The sequence below is a fragment of the Heloderma suspectum genome, chromosome 5, assembly GCF_057233095.1.
Source record: "Heloderma suspectum isolate Gila_16-S chromosome 5, 16-S_ref, whole genome shotgun sequence".
Lineage (NCBI taxonomy): Eukaryota > Metazoa > Chordata > Lepidosauria > Squamata > Helodermatidae > Heloderma > Heloderma suspectum.
This window is the reverse complement of record NC_139462.1, coordinates 153,134,071-153,159,172: the sequence shown is the minus strand read 5'-3', so window position 1 is coordinate 153,159,172 and position 25,102 is coordinate 153,134,071. Positions and strand designations below refer to the sequence as shown.

General features: G+C 42.3%; 1 protein-coding gene across 8 annotated transcripts in view; it reads right to left on the bottom strand.

Annotated features, from left to right (window-relative positions):
- VPS41 (VPS41 subunit of HOPS complex) overlaps nt 1-22,470 on the bottom strand; it is a 147,022-nt gene extending 124,552 nt beyond the window's left edge. For 4 of the 8 annotated variants that reach the window (XM_084857843.1, XM_084857842.1, XM_084857846.1 and 1 more), the window contains exons 1-2: nt 17,627-17,742; nt 7,797-7,835 (exon numbers count right to left, since the gene is read on the bottom strand). In XM_084857843.1, coding sequence (XP_084713969.1) covers nt 7,797-7,835; nt 17,627-17,668 — 81 coding nt within the window. In that variant the 5' untranslated portion in view covers nt 17,669-17,742. Of the gene's footprint in view, nt 1-7,796; nt 7,836-17,626; nt 17,743-22,440 lie in introns of those variants that run through there. The other 4 variants (XM_084857840.1, XM_084857841.1, XM_084857839.1 and 1 more) reach the window with 2 other exon arrangements.
- Between the last annotated feature and the right edge of the window lie 2,632 nt (nt 22,471-25,102).

Here is a 25,102-nt window from a genome sequence, read left to right as displayed (position 1 = left end):
GAAAATACAACAATGTGTCAGCTTTTTCCCCTCCAGAAACAGGAGGTAGCAATATTTCGAGGACACCACAATTACACACTCTGCTGATACAGTAGTATTTCAGATTGCATTTAATTTATGTGGTATGCAATGCAGCATTTTTTACTTTATATATCCCACTACACTCAAACAGAAGAATTGGCACTTCTAGTTAATATTAATAGCTCATTAAATTAACTATCTCATTTTCACCCAAGAACAGTAGATAATAGAAAATCCTAAGAGTAATCCACTAGGTTTAGAAGTCAATTCTAATGCAATGTATATTATCATCTTAGTTACCCATCACCATAAATTTGTTTTTTAAAACTGATGCATTAAAAGATTTCATTTAAACCCCAATATATTATTTAAAACATTCAGCCCATTGGCTCAAAATGATGAATTATTTCTATGTTCTCATTAAATTGTTTGCCATTTTTCTACAAATTTTAAATGCTGATATCCTGTTAAACCATGTCAGAGAAATTATCAGGGGCAGGTGAAGGAGTGGAGTGCTATAATTCCCATGGAAACAGGAGACGGCACCGCCTTGAGCATCTCTTTTGAGGCATAAAGTGTGGGGTACACACTGTCTAAATAGTAATGATTTATGAGTAGACTATAGCACAAAGATGACGTTATCTGTCCTCCTGTGACCTGAAAAAGTGGGAAACCTCTCTCTCTGCACCATGGCTAATACCGAGAAGCTTGTCCACAACCAAAGTGCATGTAGTTATGCTGATGATTTACCATCAGTATACTTAATTCCTCTCACCTGATCACAGTTATGTGATTATTAACTGTGGGCACACATAATAGAGACTTTATACAGCTTAGCAGGGAGCCAAAGAATGGCATAACTAATTCCATGCATGCCCCAGGATTCTTTTGGCTTCTATTTATTGAGTAGCAACTCTCCATGCCACATGGCAAGCTACCTTTGAAACAGAGAGGATTTTTAAAAGCAACTTGTGACATCAAACAGGAGAATAATTTAAAAAGAAAAAGTCAAAAATTCACTGTGTGTGCTCAAGCTATTGATCATGCCTAAAGTAGCTGTTTGGATTCCAGCTCGTGTGTTCTACTTTTCTTCTCCATATATAAGCCCCAAAGTATAAATATGAAAAACAATTGCCATATAAAAATTTTAGTCAAACTTTGTTCTCCACTTTATGAACAGTCTATCTTGCCATTTCTCTCCCTTGAAAGGAGCTCATTAGCCTTAATATGTAACTCCAGATTCTGCACAATAATATCAAATATCAATGAAACCATATTGCATCCAGGATTATTCAGTGAAACAGAAACATTAGAAAACTATGTTAGTGCTTCAAGATTGCAGGAAATATACTTTTCAAGCTAAAGTAGTTTTTTCTCCTGAGAATTAAAATACCATTTTAGTTTATTGTTTGCTCATCATATCAAGGAGAATGAATAGTAGTCCGTCTACTTGATAAGAAAGTATTCATAATGTCCCAAATCATATGGAAGGCTATGAAATAAATGAGCAAATTGAAGAGCAGTTATAGAAAAAGGATCTAATACAATTGTATGAAGTGTTGACAGAAAGCACTACTACTATCTCTACTGAAAGGTTTGTTTGGAACATGAAATTATGTGATAAATCTGCTAACATAGCAAAGTATTTTATATGCACTAATTTAATCACCTGGAAATGGATAGGAACATACCAATAACTCTAGAATTGCATCCTCTGCACACTTACCTAGCAGTAAGCCCCAATGAACACAGTGAAATGTATTTCAGAGTAAATATACATAGGATTGTGCTGTCAGAATGTTGGGCAAAAAGCTCGTAGTTAAATGCCATACAACATTACATAATATTTGTCATACAGCATTTTGCAATGCATGACCAGGATCTATTCAAGCTATAATTTTTTGTTACTTTAAGACTAAGCACAATCAATCCATCAGGAACTTTTCTTGTACAGGTGCCCCTACTTTGATAATAATGCACCATTATTATTGTTGTTGTTGTTGGTTACTAATCTCATAGCATCATCAATGTTTTGGGTACTTCACAAGGTAAAATAAGCAGAAAAGACAGGGTTCTTCTTCCCCGAAGAGCTTACAAACTATTTTTTAACATCAGGGAAATGATAAAAGGAGTGAAAAGAAAGGACAAAAAGTAACGAGAGACGGCTTTACACAAATGCAGTTAACACATACTTACCCAAATATGATCTAAGCAGTTAAGCCAAAGGCTTCAAGGAAGAGTTAGCTTTTTAGGAGCGCCCACACAATTGGGAAGCTCTGTGTGTCATCAGGACCCCTGCCTTGTTGCTCCCCTTACAAACCAGGATCCTAAACTAAGACTTGTTGTTGACTTTCGAATCCTGGCTTTTAAAGTGAGCAACAAGGCAGGAATCCTAATTCAAACAACAAGCTAAGCTTCCAATCTGTGGTTAATTTAGCCACTCGTGCTGATGGGAGGAGCCAAGTGGAAGTAAATCCTCCAGAATCCTGGTTTACCGATGTGTGCAAACACTGCCCATGACTTGCAGACATCGTTCAATAAAAGTTATTGCTATTTTAACCTTATTTTGTCTCTCCTCTTCTATGGGACCCTTATAGGAACAACAAGTTATTTCCACTCTGACACTGAAACTGGACAATCAGTATTAGTAATGTCAAATGTAGTGTTACATGGTGTTACAAGAGTAGGACAGAAAGCCTTTGGCACAGGCAGATTTTTGTCATGGAGGACACAACAGTTTGGGCTACCAGCAGTCACTGACTTTCCAGTATTTACAGGAAGAAATAACAGTAATCTAATTGTTGTTAGGATTGATCCAAAGAGTTACTGTGCCAGCAGAGCAGTTTTTTCAGCTTCTTTAAAGAGTTACTGTGTATAAAATAACCAGCAGCCTTTGACAAATCAGTGTAGCTCTCAGGATTCCCCTGTTGCCTACTGAATAGTCCAATAGACAAAATCAACACTCAGACAAAAGGGCTGCTTTCCAAGGTTTTAATTCCATTTATCCTAATGAGGCATACAGATGCTAATTGCTTGAGACTCAGAGAAACTACAAAGGAACAGCCATCTAGGGATTTCTAAGGGTTAGGACATAAGTTGATCTCCGTTTGGGAAAAACGCGGCAATTCTCTGAACTTAAGGGGTGGAAGGGGAAGACCTCTCCCTCTCCCATGATGCTTCTGGATGCAGCTATTGACGTCGAGCCAATCAGGCTGAGCGCCGAAGCTCAGCCCCTGCGATCTCTCGTTTGTGCCTGCGCCTCATGTCTAAATGTTCAGGTTGTCCCTCCCTTTCCACACCTGGTTCACTGTCACTCCCAGAGATGTGAGAAGGGGAGGGGCTCCCGCTCCAACTGCACCGCTGAAGTCTGAGAGACTTCTTCCCTCACGAGTTGTCTCTCCTCCTCAGAATCAGAGCTGCTTTGGGATTCTATGGGCTCAGATACAACCCTGACAAAACCCATGCATCAGTTCCCCATGGAAATGACCTACCTACAGAGTAGTATTAAGGACAAAACCAAGTATTTTAATGTACAGTCCTTCCAAGTTTTTTTTTTAATGCTTTACGAGTGATGTATTCTCTAAATAATAATCTATCACTGGCAATACACAAGCTAGGCTCTTCTAGTTTTAAGAGCTATGGCTGTTGCCTAAAAGATTCATGCAGGCTGTCCTAAGATTATATGGGTTTATAACAGAGACAGCTACCTCCTAGGAACACTGTGTGCATGTGTGTTACTGTAATATAGCTTATTACATGAACTGGGTACCTTCTGCCCATCAATGTGTGTTGATTATTGATGATATTCGAGGTGGTATTTGGCAATCCTTTGTATTTTTGCACAGGCATCTTGCTTACTAGGGGCTATTACCCTTAGACCCTTAACACATATAAGGAGGCTTGTGTTTTGCTATGATCTACTACAGCACCACCAGCTGAGTTACTCACTTTGCTCTCTTCATTATTCTGGAGTGAGTTAAACAGCTTTTTACTTGACTGTTGTGCTCCCTATTGTGACAGCTAATAATGGTTGATAACCGCGTTGGCTCAAGCAGAAGTTGGCCAAAGTAGAAATGAGAGAAACTCCGTGATGAATTAGATTGTGTGTCAACTTTTTCCTCTTTTTCCTCTAACACGCTTACAAAGCAAGAGATGGTCAGAAACAGCAAGGCCACAATGTTGTGTTAATTGCTGCCCAAACTCAAATAGCCTCTTCGAACAGACAGTAGTTTAACCTTAACACAGATCTGCATTCCAGGGTTAAGATAGCTAGGAGCCTATACAGCAGGTTGAGCTTTTGGACTGGAAGAGGAAAAGCTTTGAAGAGAAATAAAAAAAGGGATTGGAAAAGAGAAGAGGTACATCCCTGTCTGTTTGGGGGGGATAGACTAGTCCCTGAATTCTGTACCAGTGGGATTTACAGTAAGAGCGAAGGACATTAGGGAACTATTATTCAGTTCATTTTATTCTTTTCTGTTGTGTTATTTATGTTGCTTTTATTAATATATTTTATATTCTTTTTTTAAATAACAAAGAGCTTAAATGAAGAGAAAGGACTCATGCATTTAAATGAAGTCTGGACATTTACCCTTATATAAAGGTGGTCCATTCTGACAGGGGATTTATCAATCTCAAAGCCAGGAGCGCTTTTTCCTTTCAGGTTTTGGGAGATAGATTATTCAGGTCAGGTTCCTGATAAATCTCTGTTCACAAATGGTCCCTAGCCACAACGGGACTTGGGGAACTTTACTTTGAGAAATGCTAGAATTGGGAACTATTCAGAGCAGAACATGTTATCATACACATTCCTCCACACCAACACAAGATTCAGACCAGGAAAGAAAACCCAGCTTCTCCTGCACACTTGCATGCCAGAAGGCACCTACACATCTCTCTTTATAACACACAACCTCCCCATTACAATAAACCAGCCCAGCAAATGGATGGTCTAATTCAGAGGCAGGCAATGTGATGCTCTCCAGATGTTTTGGACTACAATTCTCATAAGCCCCAGCCAACTTCGCCAATGATTAGGAATCGTGGGAGTTGTGGCCCAAAACACCTGAAGAGCACCACATTGCCTACCCCTGCTAACTGAATACCAACAGTCAGCTGTACCTAAGGAGTAGGCAATATTTTTCCTATATCTATTGTACTATGGTGAAGCTTGAACTTCCACCCAATTGCTAAGTGATTAAAAAAAAAAATGCGCTGAATCTATAGAACTTCTTTGGGCACATTCAAGTTCTTAGGCATGCCCAATGTGATTTTTGACTTGCCATATCATAAACAGTTCTTGCAACTCCTGTCTATTCGAATGGTTTGTTGTGCAGTGTAAGGGCTGCTGTTCATGAAACACAAACTCAACCTCCCTTGGTCGTGCAGAACTTGTTGTGTGGTTCTTTAGATCCTGGTCATTAACTATGCCAGTCAGTCTATATATAAAGGAGATATGGTAGTGAGCAGAGCTTGTTCACATCAATAAATTCCCAGGGTGATATATGATGGTGGATTTTGGAAGCTATAAATGTGGACGGTAAGGCAGGAAATCCTACAGAAGCAATAGGAACAAAGGAAACTGCCTTATACCATTGGTCTATCTAAGTCAGTACTATCTATATTAACTGGCAGTGATTCTACAGGTTTTCAGGTGGGGGTCTTTTCCAGTCCTATCTAGAGGTGGAAGGGATTGAACCTGGAGCCCTCTATATGACCATGGTATCCTTCTGGATCATTTATCTGGACTGGACTTGGGAGGCACAGTTTTAAAGTAGTTCCAGTCCTTTCTGGAGGAGCAGTCTCAGAAGGTGGTGCTGGGGGACTTCGGTTCCACCCCATGGCCATTAGCCTGTGGGGTGCCGCAAGGTTCTATCTTGTCCCCCATGCTTTTTAACATCTACATGAAACCACTGGGGGAAGTCATCAGGAGGTTTGGGCTGAAATGTCATCAGTATGTGGATGATACTCAGCTCTACCTCTCGTTGCCATCTGCACATCCCAGGGAGGCTGTGGAACTCTTCAACCAGTGTCTGGAGGCTGTTTTGGGATGGATGAGGGTGAACAAGCTCAAACTTCATCCAGACAAGATAGAGGTACTGTGGGTTGGGAAACCAACTACTTTGGATGGAGGTTTACAACTGATCTTAGATGGGGTTGCACTCCCCCTGAAAGACCAAGTGCACAGTTTGGGAGTCCTCCTGGACTCTGAGCTAAATGGGGAAGCCCAGGTGGCTGCGGTGTCCAGGAGTGCTTTTTACCAGCTTAGGCTGGTACGCCAACTGCAGCCCTATCTGGGCTCAGTTATCCACGCACTAGTCACGTCCAGGATGGAGTACTGTAATGCGCTATACATGGGGTTGCCTTTGAAGATGGTTCAGAAACTCCAGCTTGTGCAAAACGCGGCCACCCGAGTATTGGTGGGGGCGAGCCAATTCGATCATATAACACCTATACTGCAGCAGCTGCACTGGTTACCGGTGCGTTTTCGAGCCCAATTCAAAGTGCTGTTTTTCACCTTTAAAGCCTTAAATGGTTTGAGACCAAATTATTTGAAGGACCGTCTACATCCATATCAGCCTGTCTGCACTTTAAGATCAGAAAGAGAGGCCCTTCTCATATGCCCACCTGTGAGAGCAGTCAGGTGGGTGAACACACATGAGAGGGCCTTCTCTGCAGTGGCCCCACATCTTTGGTACAAGCTGCCATCAGAGATCCACCATGCTCCCTCACTGCAGGCTTTTAAGAAGGCATTGAAAACATATTATTTTACCTTGGCCTTCTACTGATATGACTGCTACTGTTGCTGCTGTTATCATCACTGTTGGTTTTATTGTTGGTTTTAATTGTTTATTGTTGGCTTTTTTTTTTTTTACATTTTTATCACTTTTAATATTTTAATAGTTTTTATGTATTTTATTGTTGTAAGCCGCCTTGGGAGGGCTTCTGCTCTGAAAAGTTGCCAAGAAATGAATGAATGAATGAATGTAAGGCACATGCTCTACCACTAAGCTATGGCCCTTCCCCCTAAAAACACTGTTTCACTGGTAGCCACCAGGAGTGTCCTTTCCTAAACTATTTTTAATCAGAAATTCACAATCTAAAGGCCAGAACCAGTCCACTGAAGCGTATAGTCTGCTCCTTCAGTTGCCAACCAATAAGCAAGACGGACATGTAGATGAATGACTATGGAAATGAATAGTTCCTGCCGTTTGCAAGTTTTTACAAGTTTTTACTCAAACATTTTTTAGAATTAATAAACCAACACAAATAATGTGGATAGTCATGCCTTGCAACATTAGCTTGCAAAACAGTGATAATAGAACTAAATCTAAGCTTCCTGCATAGTATCATTAAATATCAGTTTCTTTTTTAAAAAATCTGTAATATACAAACACTGCTTGTGTCAATCTCATTTTCATTTACTCAAACCAGAAATGGCAGCACTCAGGTTTCAACTTCTCACTAGATTTATGTTGTCAAGATTCATTATTTTAGCCGAACTGTGTGACATCCACAAAATGGATGATATTTAATTTTAAATATCATCCATTTTGTGTTTTCAGTTGCAACACAGCTCCTTAATTGAAGCCTAAAAATCACTTGCTATAAAACAATCCTAACAACTCTGTAAATAAGCACTTCCAGATCTGAAATAAAACAGAGGAGTTGGGAGGAAGCGTGTTTTCCTGGCTTGTTGACAAAGAACTGACATTTAATGCAATTGGAACATGCAATTGGTGGTGTTCAAATATGAAGTCCCTTTGAAGCAACCTTACCTCGGACTCATCTGAAGATTCTTCATTAGACCCAAGCTCCTGAAAACAATGTAACAAGGAAGAAGTTACAAGGAGAAAGAGCTCAAGTGAGAGCCTAACAACGCAATCCTATGCATGTGTATTTACAAGTAAGTCCCACTGAGTTTTCTCCACTGGAAATCTGTATAGGACTGCAGCCCCAATACAGCTTCAGTGCTTGAAGTTCAATAGCAAAAGCTCATCAGAGATCTAGGAGATTGTAATATTCTAAAAAGAAGACATCACTTTCTGCATCCCTTATACATTCATATCTGGATATGTTGTCTGGAGTCACATAGTGGTACTAGTTAACTGTCAGGTTGCTATTTTTACTGTAAACCAGACAATGAACACTATAACCATTCAACTGTTTTCAGGTATATGGAAGGCTAGCACCACCAACACTTGGCAATCAAACGCTTCTTGAATCCTTGGGTTTGCAACAAGCCACTGCCGAAGTGTGTGATGACTGGCACATTTAGCCATCATTACATCAATGTGTTTAATTCTAGCTATTTGTTTCATACACCAGATTATTAAAAACTTTCACAGTCATAAGCCCCACAGATATCAAACTGTCCTTTAAAAAACAACATTCCATTACATGTAGCCTTGTTCATGTTCATCAAAAGACATATTTGTCGCTTCCCTGTGTTGGTCACACAATTCACTGATAGAAAGAGTCCCCTACGTGCTGACAGGGCTCCTCCTTGCCGGGGTTTTGCTATATTGCAAGTGCCCCATCACACAATCACCTATGGATGTTCCCTCTCCTGGGTCTGCACAAGCAACAAGCAATCACTTTGTCAGTTTGCATGCACCAACAGCTCACAATTCCCAGCCCTTCAGTGTGTGGATTATGTACAAACTAGGAACTTTTGCTTGTCGGGGGAGAGACAACCAGAGTTTCTGGTTTGCACGCCATAGCAATCAATCCAGGAACGGAGCAATCGGGAAGCATGCCTGTGCATGCTGCCTCATTCATGACAACCCACAATTAAGAAGAAAAAAACAGATTGCTGTTATGGGTGAACCAGGCTGTTGTAGGATCAAAGACTTGTACAAGCTTTCCAAAGTGTTGAATTTATTTATTTATTTATTTCATTTCTATACCGCCCAATAGCCGAAGCTCTCTGGGCGGTTCACAAAAATTATGCTGCCGCTCTGACTAGCAGCTTTGGATGTTACCACACAGGTAACAACTACTGAACACAAACTCAGGAATAACTGGAATACACAGAAGAACTAAGCAGTGAAGTCAGTCAATTTATTATTTGTACCCCATTCTTCTACCAATAGGGCCCCCAAAGCAGCATCACAATATAAGAAAGGCACAAACCAAAAATACAGTGAAATCCAAGTGCATTATGGACTCAATCTTGAGGAATTCTTTATATGTTCATTTTGGCCAGTCTTTTGTGTAACAGGTTCATGGGCATTAGCGATATTCATGGACCTTTTTACCTTGATTATATAACATTTACTATTTACTTATTTGTTCAATTTACATCCCACCTTTTCCTCCAGGAAGCCCAAGGCAGTGTACATGATCCTCCTCCTCCTATCCATTTTATCCTCACAACAAACCTATGAGGTGGGTTAGGCTGTAAGTCAGTGACTGATATATTGTTATTCTTCTCGTTGCCCCCCCATTTCTGAGAGTTGTTGCTTTTCTGGTTCACATGGAATAGCTTTCTCTCTTTACGTGAGAACCCAAATTCTACTGGACTTCTTTTAAAGGATGAATCAATCTAAATTCACTCAAGAAGAACTCTGGGAAGCATGTCTGTCAAAAACCAAGTTTATTCCTATTTCTACATTTCACAAGCTATCAAAGAATATGTGCTTTAAAATATCTCCCTCACAAGGCAATGAATCTTACTGTCACATACATACATACACACATACACACACACAACGCACAAAAGAAATTGAATCTACTCTTGCTAATCTCTCACCTGTCCAGTGGCAAAATCTGCTGATACCATGCCTCCTTCGACAGGTCAGCAAAATGAAGATTTACTTAACATATTTACAGTTATCAATAGCAATAAAAGGTTACAACTAATATGCTGACAGTGAACGTAAGCATTTTAACAGTAGGATGATAGAAATAAAGCCCGTACAAGAGAGAAGGCATTTCAAACCCTATGAGGTAACATTTTGACAATAAGATGAATAACTGCAGCAGTGTGTGTGTGTGTGAGAGAGAGAGAGACAGAGAGAGAGAGAGAGAGAGAGAGAGAGACAGAGAGAGACAGAGACCGACCATATATGGCCAAATGACATAATTGTGTTTACATCACAAGGTGGGTTGGGGCAGTAACTTCATGACAAAGGTTTTTGTGGAAGCCATTTTCAAAAATATGACTGCTTTGCCAGCATGAGCTCTATGAGGCTGAAAATTCAGGCCTACCAGGTACAAGACGGTGGAGCAACAGCATGTAGATTGAAAGATATTTCTTAAATTCTTAAGAACCAGGATAATATTTTTATGCACCAGCTCCACAAAGGGCTGAGAAAATATTTCAGATTCCTGGCAGTTAAAGAATTACATTTCTAGGCCCAACATAGATGGGTACCTAGAACAGTTCCAACTCTTTTCATTAGGTGTTCTACACCAAATCATCGCCATGAGAGGATTCTCTCAAGTTAGTTAACAGCAAAAAGGTGGCTGTGTGAACCAACTCAAAGTTCAATATTGTCACTGAGTTTATCCTAAAGGCCCCAAGGTGAACCCATAAAAAAGTATCTTGCACTTCACAAGTTGGTTCAAATTATGTTCCTATGTAGCCTCTAAAACAGGGGTGGAGAATATGTGACCCTCTTGATGTTATTGGACTGCAACTCCCATCATGCCTCACCATTGCCTATGCCGGCTAGAGCTGATAGGAGTTGCAGCCCAATAACATTTAGAGGATCCCGTGTTCCCCATCCCTGCTACAAAAGGATGACTTTACACAGCAACGTCTCCTAATGGTGGTTCAAACACTTTAGTACAGACTGACGAAAATGCCCATCCCCACAAAAGCAGATACTATGGCTTGGAAGAATCCATTTCTAACACCATCCTTTGGGTCACAGCAGAACTTGTGTTAGGGACATTAGGGGCAGAGTGGGGCAGGGGCAGTGCAGACTCAGGTCAGCGAATATGCGGCTTGCCAGTACTGGCTGTGTTGAATAATTCATCTGAACATTTAAATAATCTTATGCAAAAAACATATCCTCTGTAAGAATCAAGGAAAGATAGGAGGCAAGTCTTTATACTGATGGACAATTAATGTCTACAACTGTCAGTGGCTCCCCAAGGTCTCAAGCAGAAAGGTCTTTTCTGAGGTCTTCTTTTCTCGATCCCCCCAGAGTGCAGGACACAGAATAATGGGCTCAAGTTACAGGAAGCCAGATTCCAGCTGAACATCAGGAAAAACTTCCTGTTACAGCAATACGAGAATGGAACCAATTACCTGGGGAGGTGGTGGGCTCTCCCACACTGGAGGCCTTCAAGAGGAGGCTGGACAGCCATTTGTCAGGGATGCTCTGACTTAGATTCCTGCATGAGCAGGGGGTTGGACTCAATGGCCTTGTAGGCCCCTTCCAACCCTACTATTCTATGATTCTATTAACCTATTTTCTGAAGTCAATTTTTAGTGAAGCCAGTGACTGAACCCTGGACCTTAAACAAGCAACATATGTACCTTACCACTAAATCACAGCCTCATCCCTGTTGATGCAGTACTTCCTGCACTGAAGAGGATAATAAAATGCAAATAAAATATCAGCTACATTGATCTTATGTTCGAAATGCTGCTATGCTTTTTAGTGAATAAAACAAATATGAGAGTCACCTGAAATTAGACACCCTGCTTAAGAAATATATAGCATAAGAGAAGACACGCTGCCCCAGACAGATAAAACAGTAAACAGTAGCACTATAACAAATCCGTTGCCTTGGGTAAATATGTAATGGACTGGATGTGGCTTAACAAACTGAAACTGAATCCAGATAAGACAGAGATATTCATGGTCAGCAAAGCTGACCCAGGAGTAGGAGTTCAGCCACTATTGGATGGGGTAGCGTTCCCCTTGAAAATGCAGAATCTTAGTTTGGGGGTTCTTATGGACCCGGCCTTGACACCAGATATCTAGGTCTCAGCTGTGGCCAGGAGCACCTTTGCCCAACTGAGACTGGTGCACCAACTACACCCATTCCTGGAGAATGCAGATATGACCAGGATTATGTATGTCTTGGGTACATCACATCTGGATTATTGCAATGTCCTCTACATAGGACTGCCTTTGAAGAGTATTTTGAAACTACAATTGGTGCAGAATGCAGTAGTCTGGTTGTTAATAAGGGTTGCACATACTCACTTCCAGTTTGTTCCCAGGTACAAGTCAACATGCTGGTGATAATCTTTACAGCCCTGAATGGTTAAGGACCAGGAGATCTGAAGGACTGCCTTCTTTCATATGACATTGCCAACTTATTGAGATCATCTTCAGAGGCTCTCTTGTATATCCCAAGAACCCCAGAGATATGCTCAGTTGGGACTAGGGAGAGACTTTTTGGTGGCTGCACCTAGGCTCTGGTATGTATGTATGTATTTATTCATTCATTTTCATTTCTTTACCGCCCAATAGCCAAAGCTCTCTGGTACTCCCTTCCAGGAGCAGCCTATCTCACTTCCTCACTGATGACCTTCCAGAAGTTGGTAAGGGCTTTCCTTTTTAGGAAAGCATTTAGCACATAATTTTTAACTTGCTGTTTTTAATTTCTCTACTTTATTTGAATATTTTAATATTTTGATTGCTGTTTCATTCTTATTCTCTGCTTAATATCGTATTTGCAATTGCCATCCGTTCATTGTTAGTAATGAACTTCTGAAATGGAAAGTTTTCCTCAAGGAAAAAAAAGCAATGGAAAATGGTTTGGAAGATTTTCTGTTTTGGAAAATGTTCTGGTCCACATCACTACCCTCATGTTCTGCTTGTTGGCTTCTCATGCATGGGCATCTGCTAAGCCACTGTGAGAAATGGGGTGCTGGGATAGTCCAGCAGGGCTCTTCTTAACGTTTGGGTTCGAATATGAGTAAAGTTTATTTTTGTCTCTTATTGTTACAGTTGATTACATTCTGATTAATGGTGTGCCACTCTCTGTTTTGCTGTATTCTTTAGGATCTCTTTTAGTGCATTTTTATGTTTTATTTTAAGCTGTTTTGGAAACTCTTTTAAGGGCTGAAAAGTGGGCTCTTAATTATTATATAAATTATCATTAAAGAGCTATTCTATCCTCAATAAGGCCTCAATAAGGTTTTGTGTTTTAAAGTGTAGTGTTTTTATTTTAAAATTGTAAAGATGTTTTAAAATTGCTAAGTTTATAACTTCTACTATTAGCCCCTGAGAGCTCCCAGGAGTGCAGGCAGAGTATGCTTTAAAATAAATAAATAAATAAATAAATCTCATCCTTAAAACATACGCTTATAGAGGTGGGTACCAAATGGTGGAGGAGGAGGGGTGGAACTAACTGGTTACCCTGAACTTAGATGATGGGGCTGGGTTCAGATGTAATGCTGGTCCCTTGAAAACCATGTTTTGCAAATCAGGAGGCAGATTTTGATTACACGCTTCCTCCACCACAACAGGTTCAACGCAATCAAGGTTCCTTGCAACCATGGTTTGCAAACCTACTTCAAACCATGGTAGCAATATCTGGTTTATGAGAGAACCGTGATTTGTGTCATTTCACATATGCTATGAAACCATGGTTGTACACCAGAAAGGAAAGAGGGGGGAGGAATCACTCCAGGGAGGAAGTGAGGATGCATCCATGAGGCTGGCTCCTGATATGCAAGCCATGCTTTTCAGGATAACAGCATTATGTCTTCACAAGGGCTTGATACTTACAATGGGTAGAATCATTTTCAGCCCTGGGTACAGACACTAATATAGTTCCCAGAGGCACTTGACTATAACTACTGTTGTAACAGTCATATTTTAAACAAAATAATAGATAGAATGTCTGTAGAACAGAATAAGTAATTCAAAGATGTTACTCCAAATGGCCCAGCAGCTTGCTTTGTCTGTCTTCCAGTATAATATTCCTCTCCCAATCCAAAAACTTCTTTTCCTCCCGCTGCTTTGCCTTTGATCCTCATGTGAAGCGTGGCAGACAGCAAGCAGCAGTCAACTATGACACCTGTCACTCTGTCTCAATATTACATCCAGCCCCCAGATTCCAAAAATCCTACTTTAAACCACTCCTGTTGGGATTTTGAAAAACTGACCTTAAAAAAAAAAATCAGAGTCTCACAGCTTTTAGATGTATTGATTATGTTTCCTGACTACCAAAAAAAGACTCTAGATACAATTGAATTCTCTAGAGAAGAACTCTCCAGAGGAGGACTCCTGCAGATTTAAACCTTGTCACAGATTTATTTATTTTTTAGAGGTGTGACTACATATTGTCCTGAACTGAATTGTTCTCTGCAAAGTCTTACAAGCAATTAAACATGCGTGGCAGCAGCATTTTTAAAAGCAAGCTATATATTTCAGCTATCTTCATAGAGCTAAATATCTGCCTTCTAAATAAAAACAAACAAAATCAAGATTTAGTGCTGCCTTCCCTAATCTGGTGCCCTCCAGATGTGTGGGACTACCTGGTTGAGGCTGTCGAGGGATGTTGGGAGTTGTAGTCCAGCAAATCTGGAGAGTCCCTGGTTGGAGAAGGCTGATGTAATATATGGGTTCAATCTCTTAGAATACTCAGGCACTAGAGTGTTTGCATCAGTATCAAGTGTTGCTTCTATGTAAACAGACATGCAAGCATGTTCATCAAATGAAATGAGAGAAGAAAGCCTGCATGATTCTTAAACAGGAATACAGTTGTAAACCTGTAATCTGATAGGCCTTATTGAGGACAGCATAGGTCTTTAATAATTTATATAATAATTAATAGCCCACTTTTCAGCCCTTAAAAGAGTTTCCAAAACAGCTTAAAATAAAACATAAAAATGCACTAAAAGAGATCCTAAAGAATACAGCAAAACAGAGAGTGGCACACCATTAATCAGAATGTAATCAACTGTAACAATAAGAGACAAAAATAAACTTTACTCATATTCGAACCCAAACGTTAAGAAGAGCCCTACTGGACTATCCCAGCACCCCATTTCTCACAGTGGCCTAGCAGGTGCCCATGCATGAGAAGCCAACAAGCAGAACATGAGGGCAGTGATGTGGACCAGAACATTTTCCAAAACAGAAAATCTTCCAAACCATTTTCCACTGCTTCTTTTTCCTTGAGGAAAACTTTCCATTTCAGAAGTTCATTACTAACAGTGAACGGATGGCAACTGTAAATATAATATTAGGCAAGCTTGGCAGTTTCAAAGTTATAATTAATATTCTCTAGCAGCAACAATGTGAGTGGTACATTATTCAAATATATGTCTCAGTATGAAATAGAACTAATAGGTACTGAGAGCAAAACTGAAGGTCTCCCAACAACCTCAGAGGAAGACTGCTGAAATCTACTGAAACAGATGAGTGGTTGTCAGCATATCATGCACAGTTCTTTGGGTTGCTGACATTTATTAGTGTATCAACAGTTTTCAGTGCTTTTGTTTGTTTCTTAAAATTAAACAGTGTAAGGGAAGTACATACTACTGACCTTAAATTTGTACAAATATTCTAATAAATATGCCTACAAGTATTCTAATAAAAATGCCTACATAATATATCATTTAAGGGAGCAATCCTTGCCCACTAGACACTGTTTAGAGGGCCACAGGATTATTCGGTTTCTGGGAACCAAATCTGGAGCCAGGGCTCTGACCTCAGTTCCCAGAAACTGCGCTCCCTGCCCCCTCCTCTGCCCCTTCATAGCTGGTATAGCTAGATGGGCGAAATTGCCCATCTAGACAAAATGCGGGGCGGCTGGAGCATGGGCGAGAGGATCCCCTCCATGCTCCAGCCTCCCTGCATAAGATAGCTGGCAGCCTCCAGCTTCAGAGGCTGGCAACTGTCCAGATAGGATTGCACCCTAAATCACATTAAGTGTTCAGATACGATACTTGTGGTAGATTGGGTCAAAAAATTAACATGTGGTACTTTTTGGAGCTTTGTTTACTAAATACAAGTAAAATAATCACGCTAATTTGATCACAGTCTAGGACATCAGAAGAATTTCTGATGCAAACTAAAAAATGTCCAATGCAAATTTGCGTTAGAAATTTTTCTGGAAAATGTTTCTGTTCAAAATGTTCTGGAAAACCCACATCGCGACATGAGAGCAAGGGCTGTCTCCGGCTGTTGTTTCCCAGCAACTGGTATTCAATCCTAGAGGTAATATATAGCCATCAAGACAAGTAGTCATGGATAGGCTTATCTTCCATGCATTTGTCTGACACCCCCACAGACACCTTTTAAAGCCACCTAAGCTGGTGGCCATCACTACATCTTGTGCTAGCTAATCCCAGGGTTTAACTGCCCGTTGTTCGTCCTGAATCTCCCACCACTCAAATTCATTGGATGACTCTAGCACTGTGAGAACAGGAGAATAACTTCTCTGTCTCCATGTTCTCCACACCATGCATAATGTTATACATCTCTATCATGCCCCCTCCTTACTCACCCTTTTTCTAAACTAAAAAGCCTATGAGAAAGGTTAGAGTACTTGGAGCCAGCTGCTCCAGCCCTCTGATTATTTTTCTTACCCTTTTCTGCACATTTTCCAGCTCTACAATATCCTCTGTTAGATGCAGAAACCAGAACTATACCCATTATTCCACGCGTGATCACAGCATAGACTTGTATAAAAGCATTACGATAGTGCCCTTTTTTCCCTGATCGCTTTCCCAATGATCCCTATGTCTGAATTCATCTTTTCTTCACAGTGCATCCCTGAAATTTGCAGTACCTACAATTAGGGGCTTAGCTTGGGGATGAATTGCCATGTTGAATCAGATCAATGGCCCATCTACCTTAGCAATCACTCTGCCACAGGTGTTTCACAACCACCCTTTCAGACAGATTAGGTTGAAAGAGAGAATGGCCCAAGGTCAACCAATGAGTCTCATGGCTAAAGTGGGATTAGAACCAAGAGTTTAGGATTAGGGTATGAGTAACTAGTAAGTATAGCTGACCATTTGAAATATAATAGTTTCCCCATTGGCCTTGAAAAAAATCATTTTAAAAATGCGCACTGAAATTAGATCACATTTCCAGCATATTGCTTTGTAATGAACTGCCTTGGTATGATGTTTTAGGGAAGATCTGCAGAATAAGTTGCTGTTATATATGCAGTGCTATTTCAAAAGATTTCTTGTACTGCGTGTAAATGGATTGCAAATCATACTGCGAATTGTAAATACTATTTTAGAAGACTTTAGAAACCAGTATGTACATTATAGCTTTTAAAGACTAAGTGCAGTCCTATGCATTTTTATTCAGAAGTCAGTCTCACTGGGGCTTACTTCCAATTAAGTGTATATAGGATTGCAGCGCAAGTTCAAGTCATACACTATCAACATCTAAATTAATATATTAAATAGAACACCACATATAGTTTAAATAAATATTTAGGGAAAATACAGCAAGTCTCCATTTTTTTAAAAAAAATCACAGCTGCAAAAACTGAACATATAATAAATGACTACAGACAATACATCAAATGAAGTGACATTTTGATATGCAACCACCTGTTTTCCAGATCCTAAACACATAGCCTGATCTTAGTGCTTACTCAGAAATCAATTCCACTGATTTCAATGGGACTTACTCCCAAGTAACTGCATATACAGCTGCTGCCTTACCTGGGCCAGATCTACATGGCAACGAATGTGAAGCACTTTCATGTTTAATGTGGATTTTCATGAAATTGGCTTTGGTCCTTCGGGAGCACACAAAGCAAAAAATGTGGAGTAAACACAGCCTTGAAACCTGATTTTCACAGGTCAAACTGCACTTTAATCCACCTTACTTCGCAGCTGAATGAGCGGAGTAGTAGAAGTGAACATCAACAATCCCATAGATGCTGCTCAGCCAATGCGAGAGGCTTGCTCCCGCCCCTCTCCATGCTCTACTGCTCAGGCAAGTTTAACGGAAGAGATCAGTAATGTCAGATAGTTCAGCCTACACCTCTCCCCCTTCCATCCACAGACCGTGAACCAACAATATTGAAGCCCAGGGATAGACTGACAGGTGGGCAGACAGGAGACAACTAGGTCCTGGAATTGCCTCCTTCTGCTAACACTCTCAAGTCAGCAGCAGGGGTTGCTGCTGCTGCTGCTGCCTCCTCTTCCCTGACTGGAACTAAGCCGCTGCCTCCTTCTCCCAACAAACACGCAGGAAAATCGCCACACAGGGGACTATTCTGAAGGGGAGACATGAATGAATCAGAGGCTGCTATTTGTGAATGGAAAAAGCAAACTGCTACATTACTCTGAAGAGGCGACCCAGTGCGATTCCATGATTGGGGGAGGACTTATTCCCAGCCCTGCCCATGCTCCCTTGCTGAACTGGCCACCCCTTCTCCTCCCCCCTCTGTGTATTCCTTAGTTGTAGGTGTATCGCCACTGCGAAATAGCGGCTGGCCGCCCTTTATCTTTCTGCTCTATGTATTCTTCATTGTGCACTACATATAAACTGGCTCCTCCACTATTGTGAATGAACAGGGCTACTAATATTATGAATGGGAACAGGAGGCTACTTATTGTGAAAGTAGCCCTACTGCAAATGGGGAAAAAGAGGGAATTGGGGGGCGAAAGCAGCCCCATCCCTTGACCACCTCACTGCCAGGTCACAGAGATAAGCCCAGGATTTATGCAGAGGGACGGGGCATACTGCAGTGGAACTGCCTGGGAGCCACTTTAAGTTAAAAAAAAAAAAACTGAGTAAAAGGACTTTCAGAAAATGCAGCTTTTAAAGAGGGATGCAGCCAGTTGGCTGTGGATTGGCCGTGACGTCATGTGTCCTTAATGACTTTAAGCCACAGCAGCATCAGAGAAAGCCTCCCATGTAGGTGGGCCCCTGGAGTATACCCCCTGCTTTTAATGCAGCTTAGTTCTGACAGTGGAAAGGGTTTTGGCTTAACAGCCCAGTCCTAACTACCCCTTCAGAACTACAGTCAGGGCCAGAAATATTGGAACAAGGATAACTGTTTTGGCAGTTGGCCTCTGTACACCACCACACTGAAGTTGAAAGGAAACACATCCAGACGGGAACGAAGTCAGGACTTCCAGCTGTAATTCAAGGGGTGTGACAAAAGTGGGGCACTAACCATTCAGGAAGGATAGCCAGTGGCATATACACACCCCCATCGTTGGTGGCTCATAAGTAATGGAACAAACCAACATCATTTCAAACTTAAGGATCGCCTTTAATACCTGGATGAAAATCTTTTGCAGTCAATGTCTTCCTGAAGTCTGGAACCCATGGACATGACCAAATGCTGAGTTTCCTCCATCGAGATGCTTTGCCAGGTCTTTACTGCAGCTGCCTTCAGCTGCTGTCTGTGGGTCTTTCTGCCTTCAGTCCTGTCTTCAGTAAGTGAAAAGCATGCTCTATTGGGTTGAGATCAGGTGATTGACTTGGCCATTGAAGAACATCCCACTTCTTTGCCTGGAGAAACTCTTGGGTAGCTTTTGCTGTATGTTTTGGGTCATTATCCATCTGCAAGATGAAGCGGCGTCCTATCAGTTTGGCAGCATTCAGATGAATCTGAGCAGAAAGTACAGCCCTATACACTTCAGAATTCATCCTGCTGCTTTTATCAGCAGTCAAGTCATCAATAAACACCTGTTTGACAGATGATGTGGTATGCTTTGAATCATGAGCTGTTCCTTTCCTTCTCCATACTTTTCTCTTCCCATCATTCTGGTACAAGCTAATCTTGGTTTCATCATTCCAAAGAATCTTATTCCAGAACTGGGCAGGCTTTTTTAGGTGTTTGCTGGCAAAGGCTAATCTGGCCTGTCTGTTCTTGAGCATTACCAGTGGTTTGCACCTTGTTGTGAAGCCTCTGTATTTACAATCATAAAGCTGTCTCTTGACTGTAGATGTTGACAATGACATGCCTACCTCCTCAAGAGCATTCTTGACCTGGGTAGATGTTGAGAAAGGGTTCTTCTTCACCATGAGCAGCATTCTGCGGTCATCTACTTGAGTTGTCTTCCGTGGTCTTCCAGGCCTTTCGCTGTTGTTGAGCTTGCCAGTTAAATCCTTCTTTTTCAGGATGTTCCAAACTGTTGTATTGGCCACTCCCACTGTTTTTGCTATCTCTCTGATGGGTTTATTTAGTTTCCTAAGCCTAATGATGGCCTCCTTCACTCGCATGGACACCTCTTTCGACCTCATGCTGGGAGTTCCAGTGAACAGCCACCAAATGCAAATGTAACACTCAGAACCACCTCCAGGCCTTTTCTCTGCTTGATTGGTCATGGGGTACCCAGGAAACAGGCCACACCTGGCCATGCAGCTGCTTGTCAGCCATTCATGCCATTACTTATGAGCCACCAGTGATGGGTGTGTGTGTATGCCACTGGCTGTCCTTCCTGAATGGTTAGTGCCCCACTTTTGTCAAACCCCTTGAATTACAGCTGAAAGTCCTGACTTCACTCCCATCTGGGTCTGTTTCCTTTCAACTTCAACATGGTGGTGTACAGAAGCCAACTGCCAAAACAGTTATCCTTGTTCCAATATTTCTGGCCCTGACTGTAAGTCCCACTGATTTCAGTGTACTTACTTCCTAGTTAGTACTTCCTAATTAGGATGGGGTGCAACACTCTTTTCTAAAACTTTGTCTCCATGCACTGAATCTCACTGTAATCAATTATACAATGAGTTCATATGGATTTTCAGGATTGGGGCAAACCATTTTCATTTCAATAAGTAGTAATATTAAAGTATTTCACAGTATTCTTATATGTTAATTTCAGCACATGTGAGTTTTTTCATTATTAAAAGGTTTCAAAAGCCCAGAAGCTACTATTACATGTTTACTTTACTTGATGGTTGTTTTATTTCTCTAACAAAAAACAGGCTAAAAAAAGAGATGGAACTAGAGGTGAAAAAATACTTGGCAAGCATGACTAAAATTTCAGTTTGAAAATACTCAGGGATGGAACATTTGATTATCAATTTTAAACTTTTCACTGAAAAATTGGTGCAACTCAGTCAGCCAACAGATTTTTTAAATTGTCATTTTAACAGAGGAGGTTATAGAAGCTATGGGTAGCACCATCTTAAAAGAGACAGTCCCCCTTCTCTTCAGACACAGAGGAATATCTCTTCTAAGATGGAATCTGCTGTGACATCTGCAAGTATCATCTAAAACAAAAAAACAGGCTCTTTTTCTTTCTTTCAGTAACCATGACCTGGTTCACACATAATGGCAGCATTCAGCAGCAACTCATGGGTTAAGTGACCCACAATTTGCAGGGACATGCACCGAGCACAAGCAGCTTACAAAACGTCCCCACCACCAAATACCATGGTTATGTGCAAACAGCCCCATTGTTTTACCCGCATGCATCAGTTTGTGCTGTAGCTCTGCATGTCTATTCAGTAGCAAATTCCACTGAGTTTCATAGGACTTATTCCCAGATATGTATGTATAGGGTTGCAACCTTATAGTGGAAGCCTATACATGTTTACTCAGAAGTAAGTCCCCCTGTGTTCAACAGTGCTTACTCCCTAGTATGAATATTCAACACTACAGCCACTAAAACTGCCTTGTTGATTTCAGTGGAACTAACCAGGCTTCAGGCAATCATTTCGAATACCAAAAAGGATCAAAAGGCATGGGGAAGTGGAGAATTTGCACAAGGCATCACTGCCAGTGATATTAAACAGTCCCGGAATAACTTAAAACCAATTGCAGATCAGGCATATGTCACCACTTTTAAAACCACTGACTATGTGACAGAGTATCTTATCATTTTCCATTGTGTTTGTTCCTCATGCCACCCAAAATGGAAATCCACAAATTACTTCATAACAGCCATGCTGGATCAGACCAAGGGTTCATCTGGTCCAGCATTCTGTCCACACAGCGGCCCAGTGGAAACCCATAAGCAGGACATGAGTGCAACAGCACCTTTCCACCCTGTTCCCCAGCAAGTGGCGTACATAGGCATACTGCCTTTAATACTAGAAGTACCATATAGCCATCGGGACTAGCAGCCATCAATAGCCTTCTCCTCTAGGAATCTGTCTAACCCCGTTTTAAAGCCAACCAAATTGGTGGCCCTCCCTACGTCTTGTGGTACTTCCCTCTAAAACGTCCTTCCTTTAACCACTGCTTCGAGTCATTTACAATCTCCTTGTTTCAGTCCTTTCTCTAAACTCCCCCCTGCGCTTTTACCTCCCACAAACCCTCCGCCCCATCCCTTGTCTCCAAACATTCACCATCCTGGCCTCTCAGCCCCATTCTTTTCATCGTTACCAGCCCAAAAATTACTATTCCGACTTCTCTGGATTCCCACTTTACTTTCCCAACAACTGGAGTGTACATATAGCCGACATCGCCACTCTCAGCTCTCCCTTTTGCAATCCTTTAGAAGTCTGCATTATTCTTAATAACAGCCCGCTTGTTATCAGGGTCGATTACACTCCCGTAGATCATTACCTTCTCCTCCGCTTCCGCCATAGTGATGCTGGTTATCACGTGACATGCCCGGAAATAAGAGGCAGCCGGCATGCTGGGTAATGTAGTTTCCCCTGTTAGCGTCTCTGCTCCAGTTTCACTGGGTTTAGACGCAGTGTCGGAGATCAGTTTCCCCTCGTCCCCTACTCGTTAATGGGAAGGTTTCAAAAAAGGTCTATTCAAAATAATATATAATTTGAGCCTAAAGGTCAAATTCAGTGTTCCTTTAAACACGTATATTGGAGCTATGCACGCTTCTTTTATTTAGTCTCCTGCAAGCGTATGCAGCCCCTGTTGGGATCGTGACTGTGGCACTTCAGGAGAGGGGGCGTTTAAGCTTCCCCCACACACACGTTTTCGTCCCGAAATTCCACATACATACCCCGTTGGGGGTTGAAAAAGAAGCCAACGCTTCCTCTGAGGAAGTAAATTGGGGTGGGGGAGGTTTAATCCGCTCCCTATGCACTGTGGTTCTGAGTGGGACCATGCACACTTACACTAGAGTAAGAACCTAAGAGAGAGAGAAAACTTATGTACACTACATAAGTAACGTCACATGTAGTTTGGCCCTTAACTACACGTTACTTTGACGATGTAGCTAAGAGCGATATCTTTTCTTTTTTTATTCTAAAGGAAGTGCAGGATTGGGTCACTCGCATGGCGGCTGAGGAGCTTTAACACACGCACGTCTGTAATTTGCATTGCCCCGAAACGATTCATTAAAAGAAATCGATTGCTGTTTGGCTATAACAATAACGGGGGGGGGGGGGGGGATCCAGATCGAGACCACTTCAATACCAAAGGCGTAAACCTCCCCACCCACCACGCTAGATCCTGAACCGGATTGAGGCCCTGCATCTCTTTTATTCTTACTTTAAAGTAAGAAAGAAAGACTTTGCTCTGAGCTATGGCTTCAAAGTAATGTGTAGATTGGCCCTTATTTTGGAGAAAAAGCTGCCGATTAGTGACGAGAGGTGGGCACCGCAGCAGGGTGCATTGGGCCTACAGCGAGCAAGCGGCTGCCTCTGCCCGTTTGCTCACCCTCTCTCTCTACCTGGTGCAGCATAGAGCATCGGCCCCTTCTACATGAGGCATTTATCGTGCGCTGGTGATTAGCCACTAACGGAAATTTCTGGATCCTTTTGTCAGCCTCCAGGACGTGCGTGTGGGGTGGGGGGGGGGGTGTCCAGTTATCCTGCTTTAAAAAAGACTGGAGATAACTTGGAATATTTTTTTAAACACAAAAACATCGCCATTTCCTCAGTGTGTGGCGCCAGTGTATAGAGATAATTGCTCCACTAGATGGCGCTGTTTCATTGAAAAGTATGGAAAGCTTCAGTAGGAATGGCGGAGAATTCCGCCACGGACTCCAATGACAACTCACCTTCGCCCCACAGGGGAATCCATGCCAGCTGGATCCTACCTGCCGCTGTCCGTCCGCTGCTGTCTGTCTTCGGACACAAATGGCGTTCGGCGTAGCGGCTGCCATTTGCGTCCCTGCCTTTTGCCATGATAGGCTACGTAGATACTTACGTAGCCTATCATGGCTTGGCAGGGACACAAATGGCGGCTGGCATAGCAGCCACCATTTGTGGCCGCAGCCCAGCTGCGGCGGGAAGTCCGGCTGCGGCCAGCCCTGGCTGGCGGCTCCGCAGAGTCGCCACGGAGTGGAGCCAGCCGGAGAGGATTCCAGGAGGAAGGACGGAGCACCTCCCCCCCAGTGCGGATGGCCCCAGCGGAACAGGGCAAGTGATTTGTACACCCCTAGTTCTCAGGGAACGGACCTTGGAGCGCAGTTCCCGAGAACGACCTATCCTATGGCCGTCTAGCCGCTGACTAGTGCCCACAGGATTGCTCCCAAAGGAGCCAATCCTAAGCGCGCCACAGAAACGGAAGCAAAATGCTCCAGTAGGGCTCTGGGATTTCCTGTTAAGGTAGAGACACCCTCAGACATAGAAGGCGCGGCCATTTCATCCTCTCACTCGCTCACCCGCGCTGAAACAGCCCAGCCCTGCACACCACCCACCAAGTGAGAGAGAGTTAATGAGCAGGCAAAGGCGGTGGCTGCTCCTCCAAGGCCCAAAGAGAGAGGATGGACAAGCAGGTGGAGCATTCCAGAGGGAGAGGGGGAAAGGTGCATAAGCCATAACCAGAGGGAGGGGCAGCCATCATTTGTCCAGTCCTTCCTGGAAGGAAGGAAGGAAGGAAGGAAGGAAGGAAGGAAGGAAGGAAGGGCTGTGTTGGAGATTAGAAAGAAAAGCTGGGCAGTTTTTGATTGGTGAGAGATTCAGGACAGGTAAAAGGAAGGACTTCTTCACACAGCGCATAGTTAAACTATGGGATTCACTTCCACAAGATGTAGCGACAGCCACCAACTTGGATGGCTTTAAAAGGGGCGTGGACAAATTCCTGGAGGAGAAGGCTATCAGTGGCCACTAGTCATGATGGCTATGCTTCCTCTAGTATCAGAGGAAGAATGCCTATGTACACCAGTTGCTGGGGAACATGGGTGGGAGGGTGCTGTTGCACTCATGTCCTGCTTGTGGGTTTCCTGTGGGCAGCTGGGTGGCCACTGTGTGAACAGAATGCTGGACTAAATGGACCCTTGGCCTGATCCAGCAGGGCTCGTCTTAGGCTCTTAATT